At 38.2% G+C, this 12,131-nt stretch overlaps 1 protein-coding gene across 4 annotated transcripts in view; it reads left to right on the forward strand.

Annotated features, from left to right (window-relative positions):
• The window catches only part of SPPL3 (signal peptide peptidase like 3), a 119,083-nt gene that overhangs the window by 60,950 nt on the left and 46,002 nt on the right, over positions 1-12,131 (forward strand). For all 4 annotated transcript variants that reach the window (XM_027124541.1, XM_027124542.1, XM_027124543.1 and 1 more), the window contains exon 2: positions 9,212-9,289. In XM_027124541.1, coding sequence (XP_026980342.1) covers positions 9,212-9,289 — 78 coding nt within the window. The remainder of the gene's footprint in view (positions 1-9,211; positions 9,290-12,131) is intronic.

The raw sequence follows: 12,131 nt of genomic DNA on the forward strand, positions 1-12,131 counted from the left end.
GTTTTTTTTTTTCTATTAAGCACGCACTTTACTAGTAGAAATGAAAAACTCCATAATAGGAAGGAAAACCTGTATCAGAAATATAAGTGATTCAGACATGAATTCCCAAAGTATACAACCTCTCCTTCGGGATAAACATTGAACATAAGGAGTGAAATATAGAAATAGTAACATGGAGGAATTTCTTCAAGAGGGGTGTAAGTGGAACCTGATTAAAGGAGCCAAAGATAGTGAACACATTTTTCCCTTTTGTAAAAGAGGAACATGTTTAACTTGGGGGTGAGAGCTGGTAGACCCATCAAGCTGCAGTGAGCAGAACTATATGATGCCTGGGCTTCCTTCTAGGGTCACAGCAAAGTCTGCATAGTAGGACTTCCAACTGAAATGGAGAATGCAGTGATGTTTACTGAAACGAAACAAACTATGAGTTAAGTAATGGCATAATCTCTATTTTACAGCAGACTAGAACTTAGAACTGAGTTCCTGATCCCCACTCCCCAACCCCCTTCCTCCCCGCCCCCCACTTGTTCCATCTGTAGCCTTCCCGTCTCTGTTGGTGGTGGCTCCATCTTTCCACTTGATTGGGCTAAAACCATGGTAGTCATCCTTTGCTCCTCTTTCTCTCGTGCTCCATGGTCAATCTATCAGGAAATTCTGCAGAGCTTTATCTTCAAAATATAACTAGAATCAGATCACTTCTCAACGTTACCATGACTTTTACCCCAGTGCCAGCCATCATCTGTGATCTGTCATCTTGTGCCTGAATTATCACAGTAGCCTGTTCTCTCTGCTTCTGTGTTACCGCACTATAATCTGTTCTTTCCCCCCACCCCAAGGTTGATATTTATTTATTTACTTATTTAGTATAGTTGATGTATAATATTACATAAGTTTTAGGTGTACAACATAGTGATTCACAGTTTTAAAGGTTATATTCCACTTAGTATAAATTTTTGACTGTATTCCTATATTCCGTGTTGTACTATATATCCTTGTAGCTTAGTTATATTACACATAGTAGTTTGTACCTCTTAATCCTCTGCCTTCTTCCCCTTCCCTCTCCCCACTGTTAACCACTAGTTTGTTCTCTATATCTGTGTTTCTTTTTTGTTATATTCACTAGTTGTATTTTTTAGATTCCACATATAAGTGGTATCATACAATATTTGTCTTTCTCTGTCTGACTTATTTTACTTAGCATAATACCCTTCAAGTCCATCCATGTTGTTGCAAATGGCAAAATTTCATTCTTTTTTATGGCTGAGTAGTCCACTTTATTTTTATATATTTTTATATGAAATATATTTTATATATATGTTCCACATTTTCTTTATCCATTCATCTGTCATTGAACACTTACGTTGCTTCTATAATCTGTTCTCTTTTTTTAAGATTTTTTTTTGATGTGGACCATTTTTAATGTCTTTATTGAATTTGTTACAACATTGCTTCTGTTCTATGTTCTGGTTTTTTGGCCGCGAGGCACGTGGGATCTTAGCTCCCCAACCAGGGATCGAACCCTCACCCCCTGCATTGGAAGGTGAAGTCTTAACCGCTGGACTGCCAGGGAAGTCAGAATATGTTCTTAATACATCAGCCAGTCATCCCTTTTCCCCCTACTTTTCTAAAAGTCAGATTTCTTAAGGTATAATTTACAAACAGTAAAATTCACTCTTTTTAGGAGTAGAGTTCTGTGAATTTTGACAGCACACATAGTCTTGGACCGACCATCTTAGTCAAGAAATAGAACATTTCCATTGCCCCCCAAAGTTCCCTTATGCCCTTTTGTAATCATCCCTCCTCCCACCCCCAACCCCTGGCAATTAGTCTCTTTTTTCTCCCTTTAGTTTTGTCTTTCCTAGAATGTCATATAAATGGGATATATTTGTAGTGTTTTGAGTCTGCCTTCTTTCTCTGAGCATAATGCATTTGAGATTCATCCATACGTAGTACATACATAGTGCATCATATTGCAGGTATACTGTTGCAGGTAAATATTGCTATTCTGATTACTGATACAGCTTTTCACATAGGAAACAGCAGCAAACTTCCATACCTTAATTCATCAAAAGGCAGCTAAAAAAATTTTAAGCAGCTACTATAACACAGGTCATATTTAAATTCCAGGTTCCCCGAACCCCATCCCACCCTCATTTGGAAAGCAACCCAACGTCTGCTCCTGAGCTTGCACCGCGTAATCTCTTGTAGGAAGAAATGCAGTGTTTGCTTCATAGCTGCCTTGATTGTACTGGGGACTTAGTCCATAGGTTAGCTTTTCGTTTTATTTATGGTTTCCTTTTCTGTGCAAAAGCTTATAAGTTTGATTAGGTCCCATAGCACTTTGTTTCTCTATTAAACATTACATTCTGCCGCCTTGTACAGTGTGTCTTTACTAGATTGTAACCTTCTTAAATGTCTGTCTTTTTGTATCTTAAACATGGATTTAATTTATTAAAATTTTATTTGATGAGACACCTGTTCCATTACTATGCTTAGAATACATACTTGTTTTTTTCCCTTAAAATAAGAAAAAATGTGGAAGAGAATTATTGTGGACCTTATGATAGACAATATTTTTGATAAAAATACAAATTAAATTCTGTTTCAATATATTCCACCATGAAGAGAAAGATTGTAACATTTCTTAGGCCTGGAATATGTCATTTTCTGCATATTGTATTTGAAGCCAAGTATTTTGCAAAGCACAAAAAAATTGTAGCTACACTTGGTGGTTTGTGATGTGTTAGAATTGCATGTGAGAAAATACTAGCAGTTTATATAGCCAGGGCTTGTGGGGAAATGTATAAGGCAGCAGTTCTCAAATTGTGGCCTGTGGATCACTGGGGTTTACTCAGACCCTTTCAGGGAGTCTACAAGGTCATACTATTTTCATAATGCTAATAAAGTTGTTTGCCTTTTTCATTTTGACATTTTTTTTCTTGCAGTGAAAAGCAGTGGCGCATTTAAAAAAAACCATTGCTGTGCTGCTGTAACATGAATCAACGCAGTGGCACCACACTTGAACTAATAATCATTGTATTCTTCACCACCATGCACACACTGCTTAAAAAAAAAGAAAGGCAGTTTCACTTAGAGCAAAGCAGTGAAAATTGCTTTTATTAAATCTCAATCCTTGAGCGCACTTGTTTTTTTCTAATAAAATGAAAGTCCTCTGCCCCCGATTAAAAAATGGGCAGAGGAGGGCTTCCCTGGTGGCGCAGTGGTTGGGAGTCTGCCTGCCGATGCAGGGCACACGGGTTCGTGCCCCGGTCCGGGAAGATCCCACATGCCGCAGAGTGGCTGGGCCCGTGAGCCATGGCCGCTGAGCCTGCGCGTCCGGAGCCTGTGCTCCGCAACGGGAGAGGCCACAACAGTGAGAGGCCCGCGTACCACCAATAAAAAAAATAAAAAATAAAAATGGGCAGAGGACCTTCTTTTCCAAAGAAGATATACAGATGGCCAACAGGCACATGAAAAGATGCTCAGTGTCATTAATCATCAGGAAAATACAAATCAAAACCACAGTGAGGTATCACTCACCCCTGTCAGAGTGGCTATCATCAAAAAGACAAGAAATAACAAGAGTTGGTGAGGATGTGGCGAAAAAGGAACCCTTGTGCACTGTCAGTGGGAATGTAAATTGATGCAGCCACTGTGGAAAACAGTATGGAAGTTCCTCAAAAAATTAAAAATAGAACTATCATATGATCCAGCAGTTCCACTTCTGGGTATTTATCTGAAGAAAACAAAAACACTAATTCGACAAGGTAATGCACCCTAATGTCATAGCAGCATTATTTACAATAGCCAAGACGTGAAGTAACCTAAGTGCCCACTGACAGATGAATGGATAAAGAAGATGTGGGGGCATGTGTATGTATGCATAGACACACACACTGTGGAATATTACTCAGCCATAAAAAAGAATGAAATCTTGCCATTTGTGACAACAAGGATGGACCTGCTGGGGGTGTTTTGCTTAGTAAAATAAGTGAGACAGAGGAAGACAAATACTGTATGTGGCATCTAAAAAACCAAACAAACAAATGAATATAACAAAACAAACAGATACAGAGAACAAACTAGTGGTTACCACAGGGGAGAAAAGGGCGAAATAGGTGAAGGGAATTAAGATGTACAAACCGGCAGTTATAAATAAGTCACAGAGATGTAATGTATAGCAAAGGGAGTGTAGTCAGTATTTTATAACTTTGTATGGTGTGTAATCTATAAAAATACTGAATCACTATGTTGTACACCTGAAACCAATATATTGTAAGTCAACTATACTTCAATTAACTTCTAAAAAGTTCTTATTAAGCACTTCTGCTATATAATAAAATACCATTGGTTTTCTTAAGAAAAACACTTGTGCAGTCATTTAAAATGCTAGCTGAACTAGCTACTTCTTTCTTGGAACCTTCCATTTTTACTTGAAGGATGACTAGTGGACAAACTATGGAGTTATTCACACTTGGGTGTGTGGCAGACAGTTTCTCAAAAATGAATGAAGTGAGCCTGTTACTTCAAGGGGGAAAAAAGTTATATTTGCCAGTGATAAAATTTGCATGAAAATAGGAATTTTGTGCCCATTATCATTAGCCTCAAGAGTGAAATTAACAGGGCTTCCCTGGCGGCTCAGTGGTTAAGAATCTGCCTGCCAATGCAGGGGGCATGGGTTCGAGCCCCGGTCCAGGAAGATCCCACATGCTGCAGAGCAACTAAGCCCATATGCCACAACTACTGAGCCTGCGCTCTGGAGCCCATGAGCTGCAACTATTGAGCCCACGTGCCACAGCTACTGAAGCCTGCATGCCTAGAGCCTGTGCTCCGCAACAAGAGAAGCCACCACAATGAGAAGACCGCACACTGCAACGAAGAGTAGCCCCCGCTCGCCACAACTAGAGAAAGCCCATGCACAGCAACGAAGACCCAATGCAGCCAAAAATAAATAAATAAAATAAAATTTTTAAAAAAAGTTTAACAAATGTGGTTTTTCAGATATTGTGTAATGAAATGTAACAACATCTGGAAGAGCTGCATAACTCAGTGACCAGTGTCTTCCAGGTGACCAATGCATGATGTTACAAAATCATCCATGGGTAAAAGATCCATTCAACTATAATATAGTCCGTGGGATTTTAATGTAATATAGTTTTTTTTAAATTCACTGATAAGGTTTCAGATTCCACACTGCAAGTAACCTTTAAGAAATTGCCACTTGTTGAATTTTAGTGTAGTATCAAAGAAGAATATCCTCAGTTATCTGAAAAGGTTATTGAAATATTCCTCCCTTTTCCAGCTACACATCTGTGTAAGGCCAGATATTTTTCCCCCCACAAAGTTCAACTAAAGTAACATACAGCAGCAGATTGAATGCAGGAGAATTCTGCATTGAATTATGAGAATCTGGCTATCTTCTGTTTAAGCCAGAAATTAAAGAGGTTTGCAAAAATGTAGAAGGATGGCCCTCATCTAAATTTTTTGTTTTGGAAAACAGTTACCTTTCCTTTAAAAATGTAATTTATGTGCTAGTGTAATGGTTTTATTATATTTAAATGAATTAGTAAATAAGCATTTAAATTTTTTCTCACTTTTAATTTCTAGTATTGTAAATATCAATAGCTGTAACCCACAGGAAAAAAGCCCTCAGGGTCCTTGAGAGTATAGATGGTCTCAAGACCAGAAAGTTTGCCAAGTGCTATTCTAGGTCAGTGTGCAGGGTTGGAATAGTAGCTGCTTGGTTTGTTGGGTGGACAAGAATGCTTTCATTGTATAGCTGGCAGGCTGACACATAGAACACGTTATAGAACAGAACTCTCTGTGTCTCAGTTTGGCATGATTTTTAGCAGGATGTGTCTAAGCACTTGCTGGTAAAGCAGCTAGAAATAGATGCTTGACTGTAGAGCAGCTCTTAAAATCCAGCATGGTTCTAAAAATCTTAGGGTGTGAAATATAACCTTATATATGAGAGAACTTTCTGGTAGCTCTTTGTCTATTAAGACATGGGGGAATGTAGTTAAAGAATTAATGGTTTTCATAATGACCATATAAAATGTTTCAACTCAACAGCTGACCTATACTAATACATTATTTGGCAGTCTTCAAGTCTGTTTTTAGTGCGTTTGGCTAACCTGCTTTCAGCATGTCTCAAATGCATGTATGTAGTTTCTTTTTGCATTTCTGTAAGAATTCTTTACTTCAGAGTGTAGAGTAATTCCTCCTTTCTTTATCGTGAATCCAGCGTCTCTGGAAACAGTCACCTCAATGGGAGGGCCTGAGAGATGATACATTTCTGTTGATGCTTTGGTAGAGTCTGAAGTATAGGATACAGAGGGGCTGTAAAATAAGATTGCTGGCCTTTAATTTTTTTTTTTTTTTTTTGTGGTACGCAGGCCTCTCACTGTTGTGGCCTCTCCTATTGGGGAGCACAGGCTCCAGACGCGCAGGCTCGGTGGCCATGGCTCACGGGCCCAGCCGCTCCGCGGCATGTGGGATCTTCCCGGACCGGGGCACGAACCCTTGTCCCCTGCATCGGCAGGCGGATTCTCAACCACTGCGCCACCAGGGAAGCCCCTGGCCTTTGATTTTAATCCATGTTCTGTAGTTTATAATAAATTCTTTTTGTTAAAAGGCTTTTTGTAAAACTTCCATAATGGTAGTTTGAGTTGAAATATATGAAATTTCAAATAACACTGTGAAATAAATTAGAACTTCTAATTATGGGATATTTGGTAGTTTTCAAAGTTGTTCAAACTTTTTTAAAAGTTTTACTGTAAATTATAAAATACCATGAACTATATTAGGAGTCAGTTTTAACCAGATTTTCTTGATACAGATTTATTTGAAAAATAAACTGGTCCAGTATAGAAGAAACCATTAAATGAAACATCAGAACATTTTTTCTGAAACCATGCATTTTGCTCTGCAGTGGGTGGGTAGTATGCTTATCGCCAGAAAATGGAGATGAGAACAGGTAGTGCTAATCAGCCTCTTCGTAAGGTATTTAACACATGGCCAAGACTGCACCTTGAAAAACAGATTGTGAGGAAAGTCAGTGACTAAGTATGGTTAGTCACACAGAGTAGAGCACAGCATAGAGAAACTGTGGAGGAGGAAGAGCTGGTTTAACCAAAATTCAACCCAGACTTCTAGAAGTCTTAAGTGATGTCTCTGGAGGGTCTCCATTGATTTGAGAGTTATAGCAAAAGAAAAAAACAATAGTACCAAACCTTAAGACACTGAGTTTGGGAAGTTTAAATGTTTAATCTACTTTTTAGGGAATGGCAATATGCTTCAGAACATGAAAGGTATAGAAAAGCTAAGTCATCTAAATAAAACACCATCAAAAGAAAAGTGCCCCCCCCACAAAAACAGGCTCCTTTCATATTTTATAGATCAGGAGTCTGAAAAACTTTTAAATTGCTTTTTAAAAAAAATGCCTATTGGCCCTTAATTATATGAAAAGCTGCTGAATCTCACTGTAATTCACTTTAAAATTAATTACATCAGAAAAGTAATTAACGCAAATGAAAACTAACTGCTGGTAAGGGGTAGAGCAGTTTAAGTTCAGGCAGCATCTCATGTGATCCTGCTGCTCTCTTTGAAGACACTTCATCAGTTACCTGCTATCCTGGGTTTTCTTCCTCTTTGTCTGTTTCATTTTGTTTTCTTTGCAGCTCCTCCTTCTTTCTGATCTTTAAATTTCTGAATTTTCAGGCTTTCATCCTGGGTCCTCTTCTCACCCACACCCGTGGCTTCAATTACCATGTGGAAGGTTATGAGCTCCCAATATGTATCCTTAGCTTAGAGCTGCTTCTGAACTCTAGACCCAGATAGCCAGCTGTTTCCTCAGCACATCCAAAACTTCAAATCTCCTCCTCCTGTTTTTTTGCCAAATGGTATAGCCATCCACCAGCTGCTTAGCAGAAACCTGGGGATCCTCTCTTAGCCTCATAAACAATCACCAAATCCTATTTTGTTGAGTCTTGTATCTCTCTCATTCATCTGCCCCCCTAAGGAAGCCCCCCCCCACCCCTAGTTCTTAGGTAGAATCCTAAGATTTGAGAATTATACATTCTCAAGGTACCCTGTACTTGTTGAAAATTTATAACATTTTCAACAATTATATTCACTTGCTTATGTTAACTTTTTGTTTTCGTTGCTTTAGAACAAAATTTAATTTTTAAATTCCTTTAGAAAAGACATTCAGGGTGAAGACAAAGACAGTCTTGGTTTTTATTACGTCCCTGGGGGCTAGCAGAGTGCCAGGCACAGAAGCATCATTAAATATTTATTGAGGGAAAAAATGAAGAGAAATTTGTTTTAGGAAAATCCATAACATGAATGGATAGTGTGAACGGTGAATTCCTGAAGACAGACTTGCAAACATTGGGAATTCCTTGGTGCTGGGAATTCCCTGGGACTCTGTGCTTCTACTGCAGGGGGGCTGGGTTCGATCCTTGGTCCGGAAACTAAGATCCCACAAGCCGAGTGATGTGCCCCCCCCCCCAAAAAAAAGATCTCTGATAGTCAAGCCATAGAAGGGAGCTAAGGAATTGGCAGTAGGATTGAGAGAAGTAGGGTATTTGCAGAAGTGGAAGTTGTGAGACTTACTGACTGTCGTCACATTTGGGAAGTAAGAGAACAGGGTGTCGAGAATGCTGAGGGAATCATGATATCATTCCTTAAGACATTTGGGTATGAAGGGAAGACTAATGACTTTAGTTTTGGACGTGTTGACTTGAAAGAACCTTCTGTGGGACACCTAGATGGAGAGAACCAATAGGCAGTTATAAAAATAAAACTAGAATCCAGGAGAGAGACACAGGCTTTACTCCATTACTGAGCAAAACCAGTAAAATACTATTGATAATTCAAGTGTACAGAGTTGGTAGATGTTTTGGTACTTTTTAACTTGGGAGTGGAAGCACATATTGCCTATCATATGGGGATGGCATTTTTTACATTAATGTCATTTAACATCCTGTGAATGTTAACTAATAATAGCTGTGAAGCTATGCATTACTCTTTATGTTAAGGTAGCAGATCTGTGTTTTAATTATGTATTTTGTTAATGCTAATTTATACCTGTTTTCCTTCCTAAAGACAAAAATAAAACTTAGTGGGGTTTATAAAAATCCATCAGACTGTAAACTCCATGAGGACTTGCTGCCATGTGATTAAAATTTTTTTCCTCTTATTTCTCTAGGGCCTATTCCCTGGTGGATTCCAGTCAAGTGTCTACATTTCTGATTTCCATTCTACTTATAGTCTATGGTAGTTTCAGGTAAGCTGCTCTCAAAATGGGATTGATTTCTGTTGGAAGTGGAAGAAGCGTTGCTCTGAAAATGTTGGCACCAAAACTTATTGCTTCTGTGAGGAAAAACATGACTTTGACAGGAATTGAGTTGAATAGGATAATTCTGATATTTATTCTTTGGTTGGCTTCTGTTAAAACACTTCTTGGTTTTGCTTATGGCTTTGGCATTTTAATGCAAACAAGCAAAAACTAATTGCTTAAATTCTGGTTCTGAAAAAAAGGATTCACGTAAATACACTCATTGAGAGGGTTAAGGAGAGTCCTTGACAGTGATTCTACAGTCTCAAAGGGGACATAAAGTTTTTCTTAATTAAAAAAAAGGCACTGACCTACGTTGAGCCATATGAGACTGCTGATAGTCAAATTTTTGATCTACACAAATAATTTCATATGGTTCCACCTACTTTTATGAGGATTGTGCACGGTAGCATTTACCAAGTATTCTCTCTGCTGACCTTCTCGAAGTTCCCATCCTAGCAAACAGCTATAGAAATACAAAGGAAAATCAGGAAGCTAGATACTCCCTTCTTTTCACTATTCTTACTTTAGAGGAAATTTGGTGGTTGTATAACTCAAATAGTTTTGTGGCTGATACATTTAAAAATGAAGGCTGCCTGAGAAATTTTAAATTGAGAACTTGAAAGGGAGCAACAGTGATAAATGAAATAATCAGGCATAAGGATTTTGAACTCTCCAGTATTATATCTGGATTTTAATGGGTATTTGGTAAAATCATAAGACTTCCAGGCTTTATCTCAACACTGAGTAGGACAAGTAAAATACTGTTGATAATTCCAGTATCAATTGATAAAAGTTTTAATCATTGAGACTTCAGCTGGGAGCCCTAGGTTCATAACCACTCTTAGGAAGCATTAGTCAAGCCAGGGCAATTTAGAACCTCATCAACATAATCCTGATATTTTGTATCTCTATCCTTTGGACAAGTTTTTGTTTTTTTCTTTTTGAGTATATAATGTTTCAACATTTCAAAAGTCTTTAGGGCTTCCCTGGTGACGCAGTGGTTGAGAGTCCGCCTGCCGATGCAGGGGACATGGGTTCATGCCCCAGTCTGGGAAGATCCCACATGCTGCGGAGTGGCTGGGCCTGTGAGCCATGGCCGCTGAGCCTGCGCGTCCAGAGCCTGTGCTCCACGATGGGAGAGGCCACAACAGTGAGAGGCCCGCGTAACGCAAAAAGAAAAAAAAAAAAAAAAAACTCTTTATGATTAAAAAAAAACCTTTGGACTCACAACTCTAATACTCCTTTCATTAGCTCATATGACATTTTCTTTGGCACATACTTATATACTGTGTACATTTTTATATTTTAAATCATTTATATTCTGATTATTATCTAACAAAAATATTTTTCATTATCTTCATACTAATTTTTAGTAATTTGATATTTCTTTGTATTACTATCTTATTCCACTCTTTTTGGACATGTGAGTTGTTAAAGTGACCATCTTTTTATGTATTCTTTTGCTTTGGCTGAAAAATATCCCTAAGATAAATATCCAGAAATTGAAAAACTTCTCCAAAGTGTATGAACTGGCTCTTACTACATATTGCCATGTTGTTTTCCAGAAGGGTTATACCAACTTAGAATTGGGCAAGTTTTAAACAAAATTTTATGTAATAAATATACCATAGAATTATACTATGTGGATGGAAAGGATTTCTCTGGTACTTCTCCTTATTTTACAAATGAGGAAACCGAGGCCCAACAAGATGAGGTAACTTGCTAAAGATTATACAACTAGTTGGTAACAAAATCTGGATTGGAACCCAGTTCTTAAGACTTGTGGTCCAATACTTTATGTCTTTTATACTTTAGTAATGCACTTTCTGCAAAAAGTAAATCATGATGCCTTTAATTATACATTTAAATTTACCTCATTTTAAGTAAATTTGCAAGTATTTCCTCCTCTTCTGTTTTCTGGAAAAGATTACGTGAAATTGTGTTACTTCTTTTTTAAATATTTGATAGAAATCACCAGAGAAGCCATCTAAAGATGGAAGATTTGGGGGGGTTTGGCTTTGGTTTTTCCTGCTTTATTCATCTTTTTTTTTTTTAACGAATTGGTAAAGGCTTTGTGTGTGTGTGCGGTAAAATATACATAACATAAAATTTAATATTTTAACCCATTTCTAAGCATACAGTTCAGTAGCTGGTAAGGGCTTTTTAAAACACATGTTACTATCTATTTTTATTTTTAAATTTTATTTTATTTATTATTTTTGGCTGCATTGGGTCTTCATTGCTGCACACGGGCTTTCTCTAGTTGCTGTAAGCAGGGGCTACTCTTCATTGTGGTGCGTGGGCTTTTCACTGCAGTGGCTTCTCTTGTTGTGGAGCATGGGCTCTAGGCACATGGGCCTCAGTAGTTGCGGCATGCGGGCTCAGTAGTTGTGGCTCGTGGGCTCTGGAGCGCATCCTCAGTAGTTGTGGCTCATGGGCTTAGTTGCTCTGCAGCATGTGGGATCTTCCCGGACCAGGGCTCGAACCCGTGTCCCCTGCATTGGCAGGAGGATTCTTAACCACTGTGCCACCAGGGAAGCCCACTATCTTTTTATTATAGCCATTCTAGTGCTAGGGTATGAAATATCTCATTGTGCTTTGATTGCATTTGCCTGTTAACTGAGATCAGGTTGAAAAGATGTTGAGCATCATTTAATGTACTTGTTAGGCATGTGTTTTTCTTCTTTGGTGAAATGTCTATTCAAATCTTTGCCCATTATAAAATTGGGTTGTCTTATACCAAATTGTAACAGTTCTTTAAATATTCTAGATCCAGGTTCTCTCTCAG

Source organism: Aethalodelphis obliquidens, unplaced genomic scaffold (assembly GCF_003676395.1).
Source record: "Aethalodelphis obliquidens isolate GAN/ISIS:26980383/991018 unplaced genomic scaffold, ASM367639v1 scaffold28, whole genome shotgun sequence".
NCBI lineage: Eukaryota > Metazoa > Chordata > Mammalia > Artiodactyla > Delphinidae > Aethalodelphis > Aethalodelphis obliquidens.